The following is a 24,858-nucleotide window of genomic DNA, read 5'->3' as shown; positions in this document are numbered from 1 at the left end:
CACAGTGCTGCTCGAATAGTGATAATTTCAGCTACCTTGCTTTCTTCCTGTTCATTGCTCATTCTATTCGCCTTTCCTTCTCTTCGCCAGTTCTCACCATGGTACATTCTCCTAAGTCCCTTTCTTTTCCTTGCCGTTTCTATCTTTTTAGCTGCCTCTGCTCCATCCTCAGCTCTGCTTTCTTTCCTAGTTTGTAATAATACGTATTGAAAAACTTTTATTTTGGATTGTATCATTTCCTTCATTTGTGTTTTGGGGGGACAATACAGGCCTTTTGCCATCACTTGCCAAGTGTTGGAATGATAGGCATGAACCACAGTGCCCAGCTTGTCATATTTCTTTGAAAACATTCTCTGTTCCCCAAACACTGAACTTCAGGTTAGTGGTACATCTCAGCAGTTACACGTTTGCACGCAAGAAAGCATAGACTGCACCATTGGCATGGCCAAAAAAATAAATAGATAAATCTGTAATTCAGATGTTTCTAAGTATCACGATGAAAGTAGTCCTTTCTTTTTTTTTAACTTTTTTTTATTGAGAAAAGAAAAAAAAAAACAAATTTCCTCCTCCTCCCAGCCTCCCATTTCCGTCCCCCTCCTCCCACCCTTCTCCCCCTCCTCCCACCCTTCTCCCCCTCCCCCCACTCCTCTCCCCCTCCCTCTCCAGCCCAAAGAGCAGTCAGATTTCCCTGCCCTGTGGTAAGTCTTAGGTCCTCCCCCCTCCGTCCATATCTAGGAAGGTGAACATCCAAACTGGCTAGGCTCCCACAAAGCCAGCACATTATGTAGGTTCAAAATCCCGTGCCATTGTCCTTGGCTTCTCATCAGCCCTCATTGTTCGCCATGCTCAGAGAGTCCAGTTTTATCCCCTGCTTTTTCAGTCACAGTCCAGCTGGCCTTGGTGAGCTCCCAATAGATCAGCTCCACTGTCTTAACAGGGTTCTGGCATAGTTGAAAATGAATTCTAATTCAGAAAATGTATGTGACTTTGGACATGCCACTGGATTAGTCTGTGTTTTATCAGCAGGCAGATGGTAATAGTGTTACTGTGCTGAAGTCAAAGGAAAGAATCAGGTGCAGAGAACTGCTTCAGTGCAGCCACCGTAGTTATTCCATGGAGTCACCCGGGCGCATCTGAAACGTCTTTACCCCCAGACCCAGGCATCAGGATCTTATTGCTTCTTAAGCTATTCTAATAGGCTAGCGAGGTTAAAAATTACTAGTTTCCAAACTATGAGATGTCTTGCAAGTGTACATTGGCCTATGTGTGTCAGCATCCTTCATTTTCTTTCAGTTCTACTTTATGTGTCTTGGTGTGTGTTTGCATGTGTGTCTATATATTATGCACATGCCTTGTGCCCACAGAGGCCAGAAGAGAGTGCTGGATCCTTTGGTAATGGAGTTATTGAAGATTGTGGGCCACCATTTGGGTGCTAAGAATAAAAATCCATGTCCTTTGGTAGAATGCCAAGTGCCTTCAACTACTGAGCTATCTCTCCACCCCTTCTCCATTTTTAACCCTGTGGATCAATAACTCCTATAGAAAATAGTCTAGCCAGGCGGTGGTGGCGCACACCTTTAATCCCAGCACTGGGGAGGCAGAGGCAGGCGGATATCTGTGAGTTTGAGGCCAGCCTGGTCTACAACTGCTAGTTCTAGGATAAGAACCAAAAAACTACAGAGAAACCTTGTCTCGAAAATCCAAAAGAAAAAAAAAAAGAAAATAGTGTATCATCCCTATCCTATATAAGGGGGAATTATACATGTAAATGAAACTTCAATAAAATTTGAAGTATCTTAGGCCATGTATTGCAAAGATTATAATGATAGAATTTTTATTATATGGTTATCAGACTGAAACTTTGAATACAACAGCCTGATTCCTCCTATCATTTGGTCCATTGCTCAGTGAAAGTTGAACTTCCATCCAAGGCAACTGTCTGATGCTGATACTATTTGCATCCTAAGAAAATAAGAAACCATAATCTCCTTCAAAAGGTATGTAAACAAGTGAAAAATTAAACACAAAGGGGCTAATTACTAACCATAGATCAGTTTCCCAGTTGTCCTTTTAACTAAGAATACTAATGAATACAAAAATACTCTGAAATGCAAACATGGGCTCCCCAGAAACTAATAATTGCAACATCTCTCTCAAAAGGCCAAAACTCGGTAGGTAGAGGGACTCTCGTTATTTGTCAGACTTATGAGTGACAGAGAAGGAACAAGCACTTTCTAGACATCTTACACATTCTCTGAGAGGACTATAGAAGTGTACTTTTTAAAAAAATGACACAACTTTGGCAAAATGATGCTGGTGGTTTGGGTTTTCAAACCCAGCAGCAGCAATCTGAGCGAATTCTTTGAGTAACCACTTGTCTCTTCTAGTTTGACAGCTAACACCAGAGCAGCAGAAAGTTTAAATTGACACATGACCATCCCATCTAGATGGGAACAAATGGCAATTCTTAAGGTAGAACTAGCCAGTGTTCCTAGATGCCCTCACAAGCAAAACACAGTTTGAGTTACTACTTTTTGAAAGAGTATCTTGGATATGTGTCAATGCCCATAAAAGCCAAGCAGGAAGAAAGAAAACTAGGCATTAATCAGAAAAGCCCAAAATATACTTTTATAAAGTTTCAATTCATACCTTAAAAGTACATTTCTTTGCCTCATTTTTTTTCCAGTTTTGACTACAAATATCTGGATCACTTTAACTGAAACAACTGAGTGCATCTGTAGCCATGTTGGAAAACAGATAGCATATTTTATAACAACATACATTGTCTTATCAGAAGAAAAAACGTGGAAAAACTGTGCAAAACCAACAGTTTAGAATCCAGGGTGTGAGCCAAACTACTGGTCTTTGTTTCTGCCATTTGATTGTTCCAAGACTGGATTCCAAAGGCCATACTCATGCTTCCTTTTCCATGAGCATGAGCACAGTCTTCAAAAGGTGCCCTCAAGAGGTAGTTCCTGCATTAGCTGTGGGCTACAGACTAGAAAAGCACCCACAAAAATCCTGTGAGTTTTCAACCTGCTGGCTTCCCAGCAATCTTCACTTGAGTGTGGGCTTGAGTAATGAGTAGAAAAGACTTAAACAATCTAGAAAGACACATTTATAAAAACGATCCCCACTCCCCATATAATCTTATATTTGCTAATCAATACATATGCAGCTTGGCTGAAAAAAAAGGAAATAGCCTGTGGTAGGAAAAATAATTTTTTCCTTCCTCTCAAATCACTACTCAATTATAACTGGACTCTGGCCAACTGTGCTTCCTGATCCCAAATCTATTTTACTAATTTTTTATAATTAAGACTATTTCAGTAGTGTTGGAGAAAAAGACTCTCGCACACACCATGTAAATGCTCTTCTCACCAACCTGCAAGCATCTAAATAAAGACAGCTACTCTGCTAACCACTTATAGTAGGATCTTAAAGGGTGTAGCATAGAATCTAACTTGGATTAATCAATTTCATATGGTTCTGCCATTCCAACTCCAGGTCTAGATCCCAAATAAGTAAAAACAGGATGAAAACGTGTGTGTGTGCGTGTGTGTGTATGAGTGCACACATGTGTGTTCATCTAGGCAATCTAGGGACTTGTACATGTAGAACAAATACAACATTAAACTATACCATATATCCCTTCAAAAGAGAATCTATTAAACCATGTTCACAGAACCATCATTAAGTATCCTGTGACAGATGAATTAATAAATGTGGTGTATACATTCAGTGGAATATTATCCAGCATTAAAAAAAATAAATTCTAACACATATTGTAATATGGATAGGATAGGATCTTGAAAACTTTATGTAAAATTAAACCAACCAGATACAATAGAACAAAAGTTATATAATTTCACTTAGATAGGGTTTCTAGAATAAGATAATGTATAGGGACAGGAAAAGAGACCAAATATTATTGGGAGATAAAAGCAGCAGAGTCAAATACTTATTACTGGATCAAATGTGACTTACCAGTGACCATATCCAACTTCTAGCTTTGATTTAACCAGGAGAATGAATACAAGTAGGAACTTAAAGGTACTTGGAAACCATTACTCAAACAGTTCAATCTTCTCCTGTACTTTTATATCTTGTTGACACTGACTTTTCTTTGTTCTTAGGCAGTCACCATCTTAGAGTGGCAATGCCCTGCTTAGAAAATGTCTTTGAAGGCTTGTGCTGCTTACTTTTATCAACTTGACATAAATTGGAGTCATCTGAGGGATTCAAATGACAACTGAGAATTACTGTCCACAGACAGTCCTGCAGGCAACTCTACAGGGGCATTTTCCTGATTGATGGTTGATGTGGGAGTACCTGGATAACTATGGGTGGTGCCATGTCTCAAAGGTGGACCTGGGCTGTGTAAGAGAATATGCTAAGCCAGACATGGAGAACAATGCAGTAAGTAGCTTTCCTCCATGGTGTTTGCCTCACTCCCTATTTCCCGGGTCCCTGCGTGAGTTTTGCCCTGCATCCCCTCAGTGATATACTCTGACCTGGAAGTATAAGCTAAATAAACTCTTTCTTCTTCCAAGTTGTTTGCTGGCAGAGTAGGTTAATGCAACAACAGGAAGCAAATGGAGACGAGGGTGATACAAAAGTCATGGAGATGGATAAGAAATAAAGAAGTATATAATCATGGACATTACTAAATAATACATCCTAATACATCCAAAATGTCTTAAGTAAGAAATTCTGTGACATATATTCACTTAACACAAACAAAATAAGACTCTCACAAAAATGTGTAATCTAAACCAATATGAAAACAGAATTTTTTAGTAAGAGGTGTTATGAAAAATCATAATTATTTTAGGAGGTGACTCAGTAACATTCTTTTTCCTTCCTTGAAAATGTTTGAAAGAGCAAAGTTCCACATCACTCTTTAGTTTCAGACAATGGATGCAACTGACCTAGTATTTAATAGTGCCCACTTCTGCTGTGAGCAAGAATTGGCATGCTATGGAGCGAGCTACCAACGATCCAGTTCTCCAGCCAATAACCCCACATGCATGCACATGTAGGCAACCCTAATTAAACTAAGCAAGTTATTAGAAACAGAAAAAGAAAGAAAAAGAAAGGAGAGGATATGCTGGGGAGAAGGAGAGAGGGGCATAAGAGAAGGAAATAAAGGGTCAATATGATCAAAAAACATTTATGCATGTATACAATTGTCAAAGAATAAATAAAATCTTTTTTAAAGAAACAAAACTAGAAAAGGATTGTCAAAAGTCTTTGGTGTCTTTTTAACCTACTTGATGAAGTAGTCACGGCCATCTCGGTTTGTCATCATCTCCCATCCATAGGGTGGCACCTGGTTCAAGGCCCAGGTTCCTGAGGGAGGCGGCCAGCCCGAAGACTTGGTCCTGTGGCTGGAAACAAAGAGAGTATCATCACCTCTGACTCTTGAACATACTTTTTAGATCACTGCACAAGGATTCATGTCTTATTCCTCTGAATTGTGAGCTGTGTGCATAACTGGTCACAGAACAACTGCAAAGAACATCTTTGCAACAGAGAGCATGCTAGGCATCTTGTATGCATTAGAGCACTTATTTTCTATAGAATCCACACGAGAGAAGTATGCTCATATACTACATGGATAGAAAACCAATGGTTAGTAAAATTAAATAACTTTGTTGTAGGAAGCTTTGATTCAATGTTCTTTGCAATTCTGACCATAAGAGGCGTACTAGGTATGCCAGATATTTAGGCATTTCACACACATACTTAGATTGCACATTGTTATATAAAGAAACACACATGAAGATAAATGAATGTTTTATGCTTTTATGAAAAAAAAGCAAGCTGAAGTTTCCTGGATTCCTATGACCAAAATATAAAATGTATGCTTATTGTAACCACATGCCAAACAAAGTCAGTCATAGAACATTAGACAAACCCTCACTGTTAACATGCAACAAAACTTCACACATTATCTTTTCTGCTTTCTAAGGCACCAAAGTCAATTTGTCTGTCAGTACAGGGAAAGACCGGAGAGTGTTTCTATGTTTCTCTTATCTGTCTTCTCGAAGCCAAAGGAACAGCCCATCGTTCCTATGACAAGCCATTGTGACAGTCAGCATTGCATAGTCCCTGTCCAGAACTGGAGACCATTAGCTAGTTTCTGAAGTGAGCAACAAACGCTTGTTTGAACTCTTCATCCCTGCCTTCCCACAAATGTCCACTGCTTGTTCAGTCCTTACCCATGGTACTGGCAGGAAGCAAGGAATGCCATTTTAGCCTTAGTCCACATCCCTTGTCACACACATGTAGCTCCTTAGATGAAACAGAAGTAGCTCATTTGATATAGCCAGGCTCTAAGATCCCGCAGTGGTTCCAAGTGCCAGGTTGTCACCAACCAAAGTGGGCAGGGGAAAGTGGTGACGCTGATTGCAGGGGCTCTCAGTTGCAGCAGCAGCCACCAGGGAGTCCTTTCCACCAAGTAGGAAGCTCTTTCTCTGGTGTGATAAATGAAGGGCAGCCTAGAGGGTGAGTGCAGGCAGGGCCTGGGTTCCCATTGTCATCTGCCTCCCTTGCTTGGACGTCTTGCATGGGAAAGCAACTTGTGAAGCCTTCCGTGGTGGCTTTCATGCAGCCGGTTGCCCCTCTTGGGTCAATATCCGAAGCAATACCTCTCCTTAAGCCCTTGCTCTGTCACCGCATCTGTCCAACCAGTGACTCAATCTGTGTCAAGAGATGCAAGCCCGTTTCCTGTAACTCCTCCGCAGGAGAGGAAGATTTGCATAATTTAAACCCCTTTCCATGGCTTTTCCTTAACTTCCTTTCAGTCTTGCTACCTCCTCCAATAAAGAGAGTGGATTAAAAGTGTTCACAAAATTAATAGGAGTGGTAAATTTAGAATGCCACGGTAGGACCATTTCTTGCTCATTGACTATTAAAAGGAAATCCATGGCCACCTCTTTTGTTTCCCTGGCTTATGCAAATGTCAGCAGTGGCAATTTCCTCTGGTGGTTTTGAAGAAAATAAAAAACTTCAATTTCTCCCAGGTGAGAGAACACAGGAGTCTGCAACCCTGAGGTTTTATAACAAACAAACAAACAAACAAAAAAATCCCCCCAGCAGTTTCCCCTTATGCCAGCAGGGAACACCTTTAGAAAGCTCTCTAAGATGGGACCAAGAAAACAAGCTCTTAGAGGCTTGTGTGAATGTAGTCTATTTGGTTGTTTAAAACTTTTCCACCAAACTGGAATCGACTTAGAAGTGACACAAAGACTATTCTTAACTTTGGAAGGAAGCATATATACGGAATGCTGTGATTTCTCTTGGAATCCTAAATTATATACTGTGCTCCTGTGAAGCCCTTTCTTCTGAGGGACATGTACAGGATGGCTTTTCCCCCCTTGGTTTCTTCCCTGGCTGCTTTCCACACACACAACATGAAATACTAATCACCCAAGGAAAGGCACAGGCTCCCTAATACAATTGAAATGTCAAACGCGGCACTCTAATGAGGAGCTGCAGGAAGCTTGGATTCTATTTTATTTGCTGAATTTTATTATATACCACATTCTGTCCTGGGTAGTATGTCCAGAGTGTAGCAAACAACCATTCAGCAAGATGTTTTCAAATAAAGTCTTGGCCGAAAATGAAATGCCAGCACCAGAAACCACTGCCTGACCCGAAACCACTGCTAGACCAGAAACTACTACCAGAACAGAAGCAGCATACATCATGATAAACATGCCTCTCTAGGTGAAGGGGCAGGAAACCAAATGATGGACTAATTAAGATCAGACACAGTTACGTCTTCCTGCTCATGAGTTGACTTAAAATATGTGGGTCACAAAAGCTTCAGTAGAACCCAGCAAATCAAAAGTACAAGAAGAACAAGCAAGAACACTTGTAAAGCATCTATCCAGGAATGTCTTGAGAAAAATCAACAACATGGCAGAACTAGGGAGGGGTTCCTCTGCAGTGCGATGAGTAAGAGACCTGCTTCGATAGATTCTATGGCCTTTGGAGGTGGTGAATCCGCTCTGCTAGGCGGAGAAAGGTTCTAAAGCCCTCCTTACTCCTCTGTTCCCACAGAGGGTTCACCAGTCTCAGCACTATTCCCAAGTGACCCACTCTCTCACTGCTAGCGCAGTCTTTTTTAACCAGTGTATTTTGTTTTGTGTGTTGTAAAACAGGATCTCATTCCATATTCCAGGCTGTCTTGGAATTTGCTCTGTGACCTAAGCCGATTTGGAACTCACAGCAATTCTCCTGTCTCATCTTTCTAAGTGCTGAGACTGCAGGCATGAGCAATCATGCCTGCCTCGATAAAGACTGTGAAGAGGTAGCCTTTGTGGGACAGCAGAGTGGGTCAACATGCAAGAAAAATGGTGGCTGTTTTGCTTTAAGAAATGCAGAAATCACGCTCAGTTCCTTAGAAGAGGCCAGGCAGCTCTGGCAACACTGGGCAAAACTGACAGTGTTCTGCACAGAAATTTTCATCTGGGGCACTGATGGTCCATGGGGGTGCCTAGGAGAGACTCATAACCATCTTCCCCTGACAGTTTCAGAATGCACTTACTCTGATATCTTAGGCACAATCCCAGGAGCTAGGGCCATTCTTCTCTTTGAAGGAAGTCTTACTTTTCCTACCAAAGGATGTCTCAACCTCAAGATTCATCCTGAACATTACTTTGGAGTCTAAAGACCCTCCTAAGCAGGACCCTAGCAGTTCTGTAGAACTTCTACCAATGTTACTGATGATAGTATGTTGGCTGGTTCCACTGACATCATTTGGAGCCTGGCATCGCCATTTGAAGGACACTCTATTAAATTAGAAATTTCCATAGAGATCTTTTAAGCAGATCTAGATCTCAGGTAACACAATACTGACATCCACTCGGGGTTAAGAATTGCCAGGTTACAAACAGGCTCTTTTCCATTTATTGTCCATAACCTTGAACAAATCTCTTGACATGCCTATCCTCCTCAAACCTTGTTCCTCTCCTCTGTAAGATGATTCGTGTTAGTGTGAGATTATTAACTCCGTGGAGTAAATAATATAGCATGGTACAGAGTCTAGTGAAAACAATATAGGACTTAGAGTGGAAAAAGAATCAAAGACTCAATCAATTTCCCTTTCCAGTCTGGCAAGAAGAGGCTGAAACAAGCAGTGACCATTTCCCATACACTTAGAAGTTGAGGAGCTCAACTACTGCCAAGACAGAAGGAATGACAGAATTTTTTTTTTTAAACCAGAAATTCTGTGATCTGGTAGAGTGGTCTAGCTTCTTTTTTTCCCAGGCAAAGCCATAAGACTCCTTGCAATTCTAATGTTCTGCAAGTCCAATCTGAGATCATGGCTCTGCGAACCACTTTCAAACACTTACCTCAGCCTTAAAAATAGTGACCTACATTGTCAGGGCTATTTAAATCATTCCAGAACCTCCCCTAGATGGACTGAACTGGTTTGCAACTTTGAGCTTCACCCGTCCATTGTTTGCAACAGACAGAAACTATCCATGAACAAAACGATCTTGATACTTTTTCTTTCTTTCTTTCTTTCTTTCTTTCTTTCTTTCTTTCTTTCTTTCTTTCTTTCTTTCTTTTTTTTTTTTTGAAAAGAGAACATCTATGTATGAATGGGTCAGGCAAAGTTGCAGAACTATTTATGTTAAGATGACTGCTTGAAGTAACCGATGCTGTCCTGCTGTGTGTCTATTACTAAGTGCTGGACTAAATCTCCATGGCCAGTTTATTATAAGAGTAGTGAGCTCTTAGAAACCACCAGCAGGCAGCCCAGGCTATCCGAGGTTTCCTTGGAATAGCTCAGCAGTTCATGATCATGGGAAGGAGGGCCTGAAGGGCTCTGAAATTAGGTTCCAAAGAATTGAGTCAGGTAGATGGAAATCCAGTCTCTTATTATACAAATGACCCTCTGGCAAATCTAACTCTCCCTTGTTTCTTCAGCTGGGAAAACACTATATCCTCTACTGTATTTCTCACACTAGGGTGATGTTTATCTCCAAAGCAATTTAGTAGTGTCTCTGGACATTTGCAGTGGTCACAGGTAGGGTAAGATTGTTATGTCTTTCTTAATTCTAGTGGCAAGAGGTTCAGAATGCTGCTAAGCCAGGCTTCCCTAGGGCTGTAGAGATGAATAGGGTGCCAAGGGCATTTGGAGAGGACCTACATTAGCTTGTTAGCACCCATACAGTGACTCTCAATTACAATGTGTAGTACAATTCCTGCAGTGTTGTTGTCTCAGTCTCCTGGGTGATATGAACATGTGTATGAGACTACATACTTTCCTGGGAAACTAGATGTCTGGCAGACACCATATTTTACATATACTGTTCTGGGCACAGAAACAGGGACAGTAGGTAAGAGTCCAACTGGAACCATTCTAAACAAAATGGCTGCTGATATTAAATACTGAGTTAGAAGAATGCTCAAGACTGACCCCTGCAGCTTCCTACTCTAAGGTCTAAAGGACTTAGACTCAAACAGTTAAGGATGACTAAAACTCATGAACTTCCTTATATATTCAGTAATAATCATATAAGACAGGCAGCCAACATTAATCTGCAGTCTTTGAGACCGTGCAGAAAAGTGAATTATTGTGCCTATTTCAAATATGAGAAAACCAAAGGCGTATCTATTTGATTATTCAGCCTTGACATAGAGAGACACTAGAAAACACAACAAAGTAAACATTGACCGAGAATCTGATTATTCTTACTACTCCAAACTCACAGAGATTATTTGCGGGTGAACCCAAGCTTATGCAGTGCTGCATACATACTCATAAAATGGAAAGCATTTCCTCATTTGTTTTACTGCCAAGGTTAGCTATGTTCTCAAATTAGAACCTTCCCTCCTGAAGGGAGGGGAGAAGATCACTAAGACTCAGAAAGTAGATGAAACTTACAAGGTCCAAGAAGTAAAGAAAACTGGTAAATCTCAGGGAGTTCTTACAACTTCCCAGATTTCCAATAGAATCCCTGAGGTTCCATAAGCAGAAACAATTGCCAGAGAAGGGAAACACTCTGATTGATAAGTTGCATACAAATTATGTATGGGGCTCTAGGGATGTAGCATTTCTGAATCATCACCTATCCTAGGGTAGGCTTTTTGGTGCTGGAGCTACGTTTGAGTCATCTGAACTCCAGTAAGTAAGCCCAATACTCTCACTGCTGCACCAAGTTATATTTGGGTTGGATCACTTCTTTGCTGTTCTGTTTGTGTCTCATGTAGGGTGTATAGATGCTTATTTATGTCTCTCCAGTGTTGGGGTAGGCTGCTAGTTCGTTTCCGGCTGCCCAGACTATGAAATAATCAAACAGAAACTATATTATTTGCAATGGTGTTTGGCCAATAGATTAAGTGTATTTTTAGCTAGCTCTTACATCTTAAATTAACCAGTTTCTATTTTTTATATTTTACCACGAGATTTGTGGCCTACCAGCAAGGTTCCAACTAGTGGCTTGCATCTTTCTCCTCTGGCAGCTACATGGTGTCTCACTGACTCTGCCTTCTTTCTCCCAGCATTTAGTTTAGTTTTTCTGCCTAGCTCTATTCTGCTAAGCCACTGGCCTAAACAGCTTTATTCATTAACCAATAAAAGTAACACATATGCAGAAGGACTTCCCACACTACTATTGGATAATTCAAATAACATTGGATTATAATATCCAAATGCACCAAATGCCTCCAAATATCCTTCAACATCAGTTTTCATTAGAAGCAACTGGTATTCATGCTTGCTTCTAAACTCACATGCAAAAGGTGTAACGTAAAGGAAAATGACAAGGGGAGAGGAAAATTATCATAGGAAGATGGGCCTAGATAGGTTTTTAAAGCTCCAAGGTTTTTTAAATTATTTTTTATTTAAAAGGATTTTTTTTTTCAACCAAAGTTTTTCTCCCTCCCCCCCTCCCACTCCTCCCACCTTCTCCCTACCCAACCTCCCATCCACTCCTCAGAAATCATAAGGCTTCCCATGGGGAGTCAACAAAATCTGGCACATCTATTTGAGGCAGGACCAAGCCCTCCTATGTATATCCAGACTGAGCAAGGTATCCCTCCATAGTGAATGGACTCCAAAAAGCCAGTTCACGCACTAGGGTTAAATTCTTGTCCCATTGCCAGTGGGTCCACTGACTGCCCAAGTTATAGGACTGTCACCCACATTCAGAGGGCCTACTTTGCTCCTACATGGGTTCCCCACCTGTCAGTCCAGAGTTAGTGAGCTCCCACTAGCTTGGGTCAACTGTCTCCATGGGTTTTCTCATCATGGTCTTGACCCCTTTGTTCATATAATCCCTTTTCTTTTTCTTCAACTGGACTCCAGGAGCTTGGCCCAGTGAAAAACTTAAAGTTTTGATGACATCCATGATCCTTTTGTGCCTAGCATAGAGTACTCTACTGTGGTTAGAGAAGGATCCTTAGCATGACCCCTAAGGAGGCTTGTCCTATAGTATGTTATTCCCATAATGTGTAAGGACATAACTAACAGGTCTGTTAGATGTTATTTATCACACTATCCACACTGACGTGGTCTGAATTTGACTATATTGTCCTCTACTTCCAAACATTACTGTCTTCTTATGCAGCTTTCAGTGTAACACTAAGGCATTTTGATTTTACAGAGTAGGTAGCAGCTTTCTTTCCTATGACCCTTTATGGGTAGGCTTCAGCAGGTGCACTAGAGGAAACTTATGCTATACAGGTGACTAGAACATCAAAGCCATCCAGACAGAGGCATCCCACGAACCATTTAAAAGATGTCACTTATGTGGTGACAAGGAGGACATGGAAGTACAATTGAGTAAAACACAGCTTTAAATACTAATGTCAAGCCTTACAATAGCACATCATGCCAAGAATACTCATCACAAAGTCACTTTAGTTAAGAAGAAACTTATTATGACTCAGGATCTTAACTACGGTACAATGACATTTGAATGTATAGTCTGACAATGACATTAAACATTTTTCCTGATTAGTTTCATATGCTCCATTATATGATTTTCCAGTCTACACAATCAAACCACTTGTGAGATGACTTTCAGATCAGACTTCTTTCACCCTGTTGGGTGGGCTATGTCTTCTAGTCAGGTAGGAGAAAAAAAATCAGGCTAACTGGTTCGCCTTTCAAAAGGAGATGCAAGCAAACCTAAGACTCATTTGGTTTTAGATAGGGTCTTTCCCTTTAGCCCAGACTGGCCTTGAACTTACTATTGGTGATCCTGCTGCCTCAGCCTCCTGAATGCTTAAATTACAGATGTGAGCCATCATGCTTAGTATTAAGCTTTAGTATATGAACACTGACTGGGTCAGGCCCAGGAAATCTGATGTGACTGAGGGTAGGTGTCTAGAGTACTTGGATATTATACACGGGAGTCATTATTCAAGTCTGATAGAGTCCTATCTTGAATTAGACTTTGGCAAAGTACACTTTTATGTTTTAGATGACAGGATTCTTCAGAATCTAGAAGAATGATTATACGTTGCCTTAAATTGTACAAGAGACCAGGATAATCAGGTTTCATTGCTAAAAGAGCAAAATATGAGAATAGCAGACAGATCAAGTCTTAAGTTCTATTTTTGCTAGAATATGGTCTACATCTTTTCCTGAGCTTGTAGTTGTACCCCTCCCACCCCAAGTAAACATGTGATGCCTAGAAGATACACTAAGGTGTCTAGTCACTCTGTAGAGGGAGTGAACATGGTTGTCTTTGACACTGTGGTTCTGAGTAGTGCTGGAATGTGAATAGAATCAACAAAGAAACACAAGTTCTACAGTGTTGCAGTCATAAAATCGTATGCTGTAAAACTATAGGTTTTGTCTTCTGGACAATAAGAGCAGGTAGGGTGAGAATACCAGGTTTATAAGTTGTTACCTTGCTGGAACTGTGTCAGGTACATTCATAGGTTACTGCTTTTTCCTTGTCACAACAGCTTAAAAGGACATGCTAATAATTTAATTATTAGTCCCCCACCTACATGTAAAAGATACCAGATTCAATCCCAGTACTACCCTCCCCTAACAGTTAATTATTAAGTCTGGCTATGTAGCTCAGTAAATACAGTATGACCTAGCATGCAGGAAGGCCTAGGTTCAGTTCCCAGTATTGCATAAACAGGGTGTGGAAGTGCTTGAACGTAAATCATAGCAACAGGAAGTTTGGAAGTTCAAGGTCATTCTTGGCTATATAGTAAGCTTGAGAATGGCCTGAACTACACAAATTATCCTTGGCAATAATTAATTTTCTTCTCTGAAAGCAACGGCATCAAGTTGTGGTGTGGTAAGGACCACTGTAAATTAGGTCATCAAATGCAATTGCTATCATTACTTTGTCATGGATATGCTAACACCTGTAACATTGAGTGACTAGCTTATACTACATGTATTTCTGAGTGTTGGAAAATAATGCATAAAGATATGGACTAGGGAAATGTCTCTGTGTGTAACAGCATGCGCTCTGCAAGCATTGGGACCTGAGTTTGAATCGCTAGGAACTACGTAAAAATCCAGGCATGAATTTCCCTATTACTTCAGGACTGGACAAAAAAGCTAGCATAGCCCAAATGGCAAGCTTCTGTTCTGTCAGAGATCTTGACTGGTGTGGGAGGTCATTCTGTCTATGTGTTGCTTTTATTGGTCAATGAATAAAAAAACTGCCTTGCCCTGTTGATATGGCAGAACGTAGGAAGGTGGGGAAAACTGGACTGAATGCTGGGAGAAGGAAGGTGGAGAGAGAGACGCCATGGAGCTGCCAGAGTCAGGCATGTCGAATCTTTGCCAGTAAGCCACTGCCACATGGTGATATACAAATTAATAGAAATGGGATAAGAAGCTAGAGCTAATGGACCAAGCAGCACTTTACTTAATATAGTTTCTATGTGGTTCTTTTGGTTCTGGTCAGCCGGGATAAACCAGGGACCTCCCTCCAACACTTGACTAAAGAAAAGAAGGTAGAGAGCAACAGAAGAAGACTCCTGACATCATGCTCTGGCTCTATTCTCTAAATGAATTTGCACAAGTGCACACACCCACATACTCATAAGCATATACATGTACATGTGGATGTGCCTATATACACAAACACACAGGAATCAGAAAACAAACTAGAGAAGGAAAATCAGAACTGGTGATTCAGGAAATGAGTCTCTGCAGTTGTCTCACCCAGAACGTCCCTATCATCCTACTGAGTTTTTATGAAGCTATATAAACAGAACACCCTATCATTCTCTGCACACCCACTTTCTACATGCATGGTTTCAAGTTTTTGTTCACGCCATTTTCTTTTACTTGAATGCTTTGTTCACCTATGCCCCCTCCCTATCTCATTCCCTAACTGTTCAAAATTGATGCTCCTTCCCAAACCCTTATGGAAGACTCCAATGAGCAGAGAACAGCTTCGGAATAGTCTTGTCCTCCCATGATGACCTTGGTACTCATGAGCACTTGTAGTAATAAGGGTGGCGGGGCTGCGTCCCCAGCACACCAGCTGCCTGACTAGCTTATGCCCGAAATAACAACACACAAACTGTATTCATTTAATCACTGCTTGGCCCATTTCTATCTAGCCTCTTCTAGGCTAATTCTCACATATTAATTTAGCCCATTTCTAATCATCTGTGTAGTGCCCCTAGGTGCGCTTACTGGGAAGATTCTAGCCTATGTCCATCCTGGGTCGAAGCTTCATCGCGTGCGTCTGCCTGGGAGCTAAGAGCACGGCGTCTCTCTGAGGCGTCTGTTCCCGAGAGGAGAGCTGTGGAGTCTGAGCTCACTTCCTCTTCCTCCCAGCATTCTGTTCTGTTTACTCCACCCACCTAAGGGTGGGCCTATCAAATGGGCCTAGCAGTTTCTTTATTACTTAACCAATGAAATCAACAGATTGATATATGATACTCCCACATCAAGCACTTTTGGTATTCATGATGGCAATTAGAAGGGAAGCTTCTGTTTTATATAATTACTGAATGCTGTGTATTCAAGTCCTGGAGAGTAACATCAAGAAAAAAAAAAAAACATGTCCACAGACTACACGTAGCAATGCTAAGTATCTGATTGTTAATATGGTCATTGTAACAACTTCAGTTAGAATGAGTTCTTTTGTGTCTACTATGTCTATGGTGGTTAGGTTTTGTTAACTGGCCACAAAACAAATTAGAGTCACCTGGGAGAAAAGAATGTTAGTTAAAGAAATTTCCCTCTCAGATCAGCCTATGAGTGTTTCTGTGGGACATTTTCTTGATTATTGATTTATGTGAGAAGACCTGTCCTTCTGTGGGAAATGCCACCCCTTAACAAGTGGTCCTGCCTGGTTAGTATAAGAAACCAAGTTGAGCAAGCCATGGGGAACAAGTCACTAAGCAGCATTCCTCCATGGTTACTGAATCTGCTCTTATTTGAGTGTCTGCTCTGATTTTACTCAGTTATAGACTGGTGATGTGGAAGATGAAATAAACCCTTTTATCTTCCATGTTGGTTTGGTCAGTATTTTATCAGTGCAACAGATAAGCAAAGCAGAACAATATAATTTAGTCAATTGTAATTTCCTCAATGGTGAAGATCCAACAGCTTTAGCTTTATATCATTGGAGTTCACACTGTCCTGATAATGCCAGATTTGCTAATCTGACACATAAGTTTATAGAGTTTAATTAAAGGTTCATAAAGGGATACAAAATCGGGCAGAGATGAAGGGCTAGAGAGGTGGCTCAGGAGTCAAGAGCACTCTTTCAGAGGACCTGTGTTAAACCCCTGGCTTTCATTTAGCACCTCATAACCATCTGTAATCCCAGTCCCAAAGGCTCTGATGTCCCCTCTGGTCTCTGTGTGTACCAGAAATGAATGTAGTAAACACACACACACACACACACACACACACACACACATACACACACACACACACATACACACACACACACACACACACACACACACACACACACACACATATATATATATATATATATATATATATATATATGCAGGTAAAACATCCATACACATAAAATAAAACATTTTAAATTAGACATCAATGGGAAATTTAACATCACTTTTGGAGGGGTGACTTTCAAGTATAGGAAACCATTAAATTTTAACTTTTTTTGTCAAAAAATGACATCTACATCTTTGCTAGGAGAGAGATCACAGATGGAGATTGTTGAATGTATATATAGATTGTGTTCAAATCTTCCCATTACTCTAATAGCATTCTTTTGAAGGACTTGTTTGAATCAACATCAAGTCAAGTTTGATGCTTTGCATTTATATGCCTAATCTCTTCCTTTAATGATTTTTAAAAGTGCAAAGCTATTATAATCCTAATACTTTATAAAGTGGAAATGTGGTTTTATCCTTCAAATACCAGTAATGATGATGACAGTTTACAAACCATGAAATGATGATGAAGATTTGTAAACCATAGTTATTTAAAAATACGTACTGAAGCACACTGTGTCTGCCAAAGCTAATTGTCAAGCATCTACTGTTTGTTAATGGAGCTAATGTGCAAGTCATTAGAATGTTTATGCAAAGCACATATTAATTGTGGATGATACAAATGGTAGAAATGGACCCTACAGATAACACCAAGAATTATTCAAGATGTAAAGATGAACTAACAGTTCACCATCATTTAGATATGGAACACATGATAATTAACATTGATTGTGAGCTTGACAGTATCCACAAAGGAACCCCTGAGCGTGCCTATGAGGAATCACATTGATTAAGTTAATTTAGTTGGGAAGAGACATCTTAAGAGTTGGTGGCACCATTCTCTAGGTTTGGGTTCCATAGTTACTAAAAAGGAGAAAGCTAATGGGACCAGTGTATTCTTCTTCCTTGGCTTCCTGACTGTAATGTAATGTGACCTGCAGGCTCAAGTTGCTGCCACCATGCCTTCTCAATCATGATGTACTAAACACTGGAACTGTGAGCTAAAGTACACCCTTCTTTCTTTAAGTTGCTTTGGTCAGAGTGTTTTATCACAACAATGGGAAAATAACTAATCCCAAAAAGAAGTATCCAAGATTTTAGAATGACAAAGTAGATCAAGCAGAAATCAGAAAGCATCCACATCAACTTGGTGCTTCTGGAAACACATCAGGACAGAGAAGCAAGAACAGTAGCAACATACTATAGGCACCAGAAGAAGAGGTTTAGTTTTGAGGAACAGTCTCTTCTGACTACAAGGTCCCTCACAGCTGTCTTGATGAACCTAGGACCCAAAGTAGTACAGGCAAGGCTAGTCAATACCAAGCACCAATCTATCCCTCCTTTCTTTCTTTCTTTCTTTCTTTCTTTCTTTCTTTCTTTCTTTCTTTCTTTCTTTCTTTCTTTCTTTCTTTCTTTCTTTCTTTCTTTCAGAAAAGATCTGTGGTGAGAAATAAATCTCTTTTTAGATGAATTTGGTTTGGCTGATGACGCAAGAGAAGAGTGACCAATTTGAGTTAAGAGAATATTCCAAATAGAAACAAAAGTGTTGGGGAGGCCAGTCCTCCACATCGAGCTACTTTTCTTGTCATCTCCAAGCCTCGGCTGAAGATTGAACATTTCCAGGTTCTTTGGTGAGGTTTATGTATGCCATAGCAACACTATCATATTCCATTCCTTGAATGTGGGCTCAATATTGGCTAGAATGTTCTCTAGGATCTCTTTTTACTCCAAAGTCCCTCTTATCTTTAAGATACTATACTCATTCATTCAATCATTTGACATTGGTGACCGTCATTATGCAAGGTAGAACTGTGACACATAGAGTACTTGTCTTCATGGAACTTATATTATTGCTGAGGAAGGCAGAGATTGTGGCTCACCTGTCTCAGCTCTGATCTGTTAACCTTGGACCTAATCAAAACTCCTCTGAAGCATTTTTGTGTACTAGGCAGAGATTGTGCAAAAACTCACAAATGGTCAATGTTCAGAGAAAAAAATATGGCTGTTGAGTGTTCCTTTCCCCAGATGCTCAAGGATTACCACAAAAGAGGAGGTGGAAGAGAATTTAAGAGCCAGAGGTAAGGGAGAAGTCGGGGAAATAGTATCTTCTGGATATGACAGGGACCCTGCACTCATGAACTCGTGGCAGCTGTGATTGCCTGCATATGACCTGGACACGACCAATCCAGTTAAAATATCCAGCATTAGTGGGGAGGGGTCGTAAGCCCCACCCACACCTGAGGAGATATTGAGAGTTGATGGTTGCTAAAGGGTGGAAAGTTACCTTTCTTTAGGGGTGTGACCCGTGGTAGACAGACAGTCCATGTTCCAATTGATGTTCCCAAACCCATAAACATATGGGCAGCAGTAATAGGACTTGATGGGTTATTTAGACATACAAGACAGACAGACAGATAGATGGATAAATAAATAGATGTGAAATTGGGAGAGGGGTTAGGTATAGTTCTGGGCATAGTTAGGGCGAAGAGAGGAGGGGAAATATGGTTAAGGTAAATTGTATACAGTGTTGAAATTCTCAATGAATTAAGAAAAGTATTATATAATTTTAAAGAAACTTATCAGTAGTTTGATACAGTAACAATGAGAAGACAGGGAAGTCTTCCAGTTCTTGAATGATCTCACACAGACAACTTTTAACCCATTCCAATTATGAGGTAGATTTTCTCCTGTCCTAGAGGATCTAGTCTTGTATTTAGCTGAATATGGAACTTGAATATGCTCCCAGAGCCCACCAAATTCATCATGTCACAGACCTGGACAGTGATTGCAGGATCCTTGGCACACAGCATTGGTTGAAGATACCAAATGGCCTAGTCTAATTCTTAAATGTGTCATTAAAATACTTACAAACGCTTGTTATCTCGAGGGCATTCATATTTAATGTTTCACTTACTAATAGAAGGCTCAAAACCTAATACTGCAACTCACAGAACTTAATACAATGCAAGTCATTCCATTTTGAATGGGTATGTAGAAAATGCAGACATTTTTTGACATAGATGAACATAATATTTTCACTTTGTCAAAGATATGCACGTATTAATATATTGGCTTTTTTAGATTTTGAAGTTTAACACAGACATTGTTTAGACTATAGTTCAGTTTATCTTTTTGGCCTTGCTTCTTGGTTTTCAGAATCCTAAATTTCAAGCATATTTTAAGATATTGTTAGAAAAGCTATATGTATTTTTAAGGAGGATGGAGCATGCACATGGAGTGTAGAAGACGATTTGTGAGAGACAGTTTTCTCTTTGCATCGTGTGTATTCTTGGCATTGAACTGCTGTCATCAAGTTTGGTGGCAAGCACTTTACCCATGGAACAATCTTGCCAACCTCAAAGCATTTTTGTTAAGGAGGCAGCAACAAGTTCATTTCATTGCTTTCTGGGCAGGAGAAAATATAAGGAGCTGGAGAGTTTGAATTTGCAGCACTTATGTAAAAGGTGAGCATAGTTACTGGTATGTTCCTGTGAACCAGAGGGATAGAGAAGATGCTAGGGAACAGGATGCTCCTGGGGCCTCACTGACTAGCCTATCTAGCTGAAACAGATATGCTAAGAGACCATATCTCAAAAACAGATATGCTAAGAGACCATATCTCAAAAATAAAACGATAATATAAAAAATAGATGAAGAAGCAACCAAAGATACCTGGAATTGACCTCTGATCCCCTCCCTTATGTATACATGAACAAGTGAAATCCCACCACACACAAATGCATATACATACACAATGTGCGCATGCTTGCACACACACACACACAGAGTCAAAAAATTATCCTGCACCAACTACAAACAAAAATAAAAGATAGGCTTATTAAAAAGAAGAAAGGATAGAGTGAGAAAAGGCACTGAATTATGCAGATACTTTTTGTGAACTAAAAGTAAAAATGGATCATGATGAGAGAACCCTGGTCTAGAAACTGGAGGCTAAATTCCGGGTCTAACTAGCATCCAAGGCACTTTTCAATACAATTTTATTAGCACAAAAAAATTGACATTCGGTAATCAACCTGTAGCAACCAACCTCTGAAAAGCCATTTATGCTTTCCAGGTTTGGTTTCCTCCTTGAGGGAGTGAGAGAGCAGTGTCCATGACTCTTGATGTGCTTTCAGCTCTAAAATTTCCACCTTCATCACGACAATGGGCTTCTTTCTCAAAAGCTATAATCTTTAACAGGATTGGAAAAGGTTCAAATGCATAGATTCTGTGGGGGAAAACTCTTTTTTTATCATCAGGATAACAGTTCGCCACTCAGGGGAAATGAATAAAGTTTTTGTTTGCTGTAGTATTTGAGCCAGAGATGGACTGTTTTTCATTGAGTGCATCATGTACCTGAATATTTATGGGACATTTTAAATCCCTGAGACAAGTTATCTCTTATAGATAGGCCTCTGATGCGGATGGATGGTGTTTCAAATGTGCAACTGATACACAGTCCCAAACTGTAATGGCAAAAAAAAATGCACAGTAGTGGCTGCTTTCCAAAATTCACATCAAGAGTCCCTGAACCTAGCGTAACAGAAGGACAGGCTACTGTGTAAAAGTTTTCAAATGAGATAAGAGGCGTTCACGACTAAGGGGTGTGATATAGAATACTTTCTATTATTATTGTTGCTTTTTTTGTATTTAGTTAAATTACAATCAGCTAGCAAAAAAAAAAAACTTCTTTGTTTACATCTCCAGCACAAGTAGTGTATGGCCTGCTCTCTCAATGTTTGCTGGGGATGCTTTCTCTACAGTAGATTATAATCCTAAAAAGCAGATGCTTATCGTAAGTCTGTGGGTTTTCTTAGCAAGGCAAGACAGAGAGTGACAGCAGATTTAGGCATGCCTGAAGGTGCTGCTGCCAAATGGACGACCTGCTTCCCCTCCCAGAGTGTATGCATGTTGGTAATGTTGTCATAGCTTAAAGTTAATGCAACCTAAACATATAAAGCTAGTATGCTTTGGTGTTATCTCATTCTGGAAGAGCTCCATTGAATTTCATTTAGAATGACTAATAAAGAGACGCGTGCCTTTAGTGCTCTACGGACATGACTTTCTCTCTCTCCCTCAATCCTGAATCAACATGCAGCCCATGGTGTTCCAAATTTTCTGAAACACTTAATATAAAGGCATAAATGTGGGCTTACTACTAAATGTGGAGATGAAAATGATTTTCAATGCTGTCAGTCTAAATGTCAAGGGGAAAACACAGCATTTCACTCAAGCCCTCGATGTCTGCACATTTCCAAGGTCATGAAAATGTGGAAGGAATAGCAAGCAGAAAAGGCCTCATATGGGGTACAAATATATGCACTTTAAATAGTTATCTATCCCTCGAGGCTTTTCTTTCTGGAATATTTGTACTAGTTCTTTTCAAATTTAGTACATTTTATTATGATCATCCTTGCCATTTCTTCTCCCATCTCCTCCCAGATCTACCACCCATTCCACACCCACACAAAATCATGTTCTATGTCTTGTTTTTTTTTTTTTTTGAAACCTATGGAAGGCTGGAGAAATGGCTCTGAGGTTAAGAGTACTTCCTATTCTTGCAGAGGACCTGGGTTCAGTTCCCAGAAGTCCTATTGTAGCTCGCAACCATCTATAACTCTAGTCTCAGTGGATGGCATACTCTTTTATTTTGTTGGGAACAAGGTATAATGAGGTATGCTTGTATACTTGGAAGCAAACACTCATACATGTAAAACCCAAAATAAATAAATCTTTAAAACATATCATCAAGTCCACTAAGGGTTCTTTATAGTCTCCCCTACACTTGTAAGAAAAGATATTATATGACTATTGAGAATGCTTCTGTGGTTCTGGTAGCCAGTTTGCACACAGTTCCCACATAGTGCCACCGTTGTATTTACTTTTGCTCCATTCATTTGAACCCTTTCCTCGGGCAACATTTGATGAGGAGGAATTGTACCAAGTAGATATGTGTTAAGCTCTTCCCCTCAAAGAGTGAACCATCTGCCACTAGGCAGAGAGAAGAAATGGGGTTGCATATGCACTGAAAATAGAAGCATCATACCTGCAAAGAGAAACCCAAATTATGTTCTATGTCTTTAGCAAATTCGGGAGGCAACAAGGAAGGCCCATGATTTAAAGGGAGAAAAGTTACTTCCATAGTTCCCCATTCTGACCTCATATTTCCACAACAATTCTGATAACAATCATTTCTCTCGTGACAATTACAATAAAAACTAGGCAAGATAAATGATGCTATTAGCAAGCATGTTAGACTTCCTTACTTTTCATCCATCTTCGGTGACTTCCATTTAGAGTTCATTCATAATTTTTTTCCTTCCATCTGTTCCACCTGTAGGCATATGATCACTGTACACAAGGAAAGACCCAAGGAAATATCTAGACTCCCCTTGCCTTAACTCAAGAAATGGCCACAAGCCCCATCATCTTATATGTTCCAACATAATTATTTTGTGAATCATGGCCAATCCAAACCATCATGTGCTTTTCCTAAGGTGTTTCATAGAGACAAAATGAGGTGAGTACACCAGGGAAAGCAATATGCTTCCCATAGCTCTACATCATGGAGTAATGAGTTCCACGGCAAGGAAGACATTTATTTACAAACTGCAAGGAAAGAACTCTGTTGTAACAATATGTGACATACAGAAGTTTTTATTAGACACATTCTAAAAATCTCCTCCTCCATCTGACAATAATAATATATCTCTGGCTGTGAATGCTTCCAGGAAAGAGACTTTAGCAACTAGCTGACACATTTATTAGAAAAGTGCCTGAATGTCTTTCATAACATAGAGGGTCACACACAGTAGTTTCTGATCCAGCAGGCCTATGGGGATTTTTGGGACTTGGTTTTTAATGAGCTGTCAGGTCACATTGATAATACTGGCCCAAGGTCCATACCTGAGTAACCAGTCTAATATGAGACTGAAGCAGAATATAAACCTGGTTGCTGGAGGTTTCAATTTGAGGTTTTCAGATATACAATGGCTGATAGGTAAGGCCCATGAAGGTGGCTTGGCAGAGGTTTGCCAGAGTAGAACTCAGCACCCGCTTCTTTCCTGATACTGACATTAGGAGTCCCTGGTCAAAGAAGAAGAGTCCTTGGGAACTAGCTTAAGCAGGCAAAATGGGACAAAATAAGTCCATGATTATCTCAGCTTCTAATGTAGAAGAATCTTGGTCATCATTCATTGGAGTTCTAATTCACTTCCCCCTCCCGACAGTAGCCAAGATCGTGCACAACAGTCTATAATCCGTGTTCCTTCTCTCGGTGGAATCCTTATCAATGTTTATCTATGAAATTTTGTCAACATCCAGAACTCCATCCCCCCCCCCCCCCCCACACACACACCCAAGAACTGGTTTGTCCTTAATCCTAGTGTTTGGTTTTAATTCTCTCCCGTAGCACATTCAAAGTTTTGTGGAGCTTTTCTTGACTGCTCCACTTTATTCTTATCTAAAACGACGACTTGTGTACCTAGGGCATCTTAGAATGCACCTCAACTAAAACTCGTTGAAAACAAACTTCATTTAAAAATATAGACCCATTCAGGAACATACCCAGTAAGTACCAATTTGGGTACTCTTTGTCACACAGTAGTGCTACTTGTCCCATCTAGTCTGCGCCCTAGTGCTCAGCCAACTATAGCACACAGACTTGGTTTCAGTATTTTTTTTTAATTTTTATATATTTATTTTTTTATTGATTTTTATTGAGCCCTACATTTTTTTTCTCTGCTCCCCTTCCTTTCAACCCTCTCCCAAAGTCCCCATGCTTCCGATTTACTCAGGAGATCTTGCCTTTTTCTACTTTCTACTTCCCATGTAGATTAGATCTATGTATGTATCTCTTAAGGTCCTTATTGTTATCTACGTTCTCTGGGATTGTGACTTGTAGGCTAGTTTTCTTTGCTTTGTAAA

At 40.1% G+C, this 24,858-nt stretch overlaps 1 protein-coding gene across 6 annotated transcripts in view; it reads right to left on the bottom strand.

Annotated features, from left to right (window-relative positions):
- LOC121444429 (FERM and PDZ domain-containing protein 4) overlaps positions 1–24,858 on the bottom strand; it is a 648,345-nt gene that overhangs the window by 248,781 nt on the left and 374,706 nt on the right. For all 6 annotated transcript variants that reach the window (XM_041646236.1, XM_041646240.1, XM_041646237.1 and 3 more), the window contains one exon: positions 5,274–5,390. In XM_041646236.1, coding sequence (XP_041502170.1) covers positions 5,274–5,390 — 117 coding nt within the window. The remainder of the gene's footprint in view (positions 1–5,273; positions 5,391–24,858) is intronic.

This window comes from Microtus oregoni, unplaced genomic scaffold (assembly GCF_018167655.1).
Source record: "Microtus oregoni isolate MIOR12 unplaced genomic scaffold, Mior012 000124F_ref0000388, whole genome shotgun sequence".
Taxonomy (NCBI): Eukaryota; Metazoa; Chordata; class Mammalia; order Rodentia; family Cricetidae; genus Microtus; species Microtus oregoni.
Note: the sequence above shows the minus strand (reverse complement) of the source record. Positions and strands in the feature narration are given on the sequence as shown.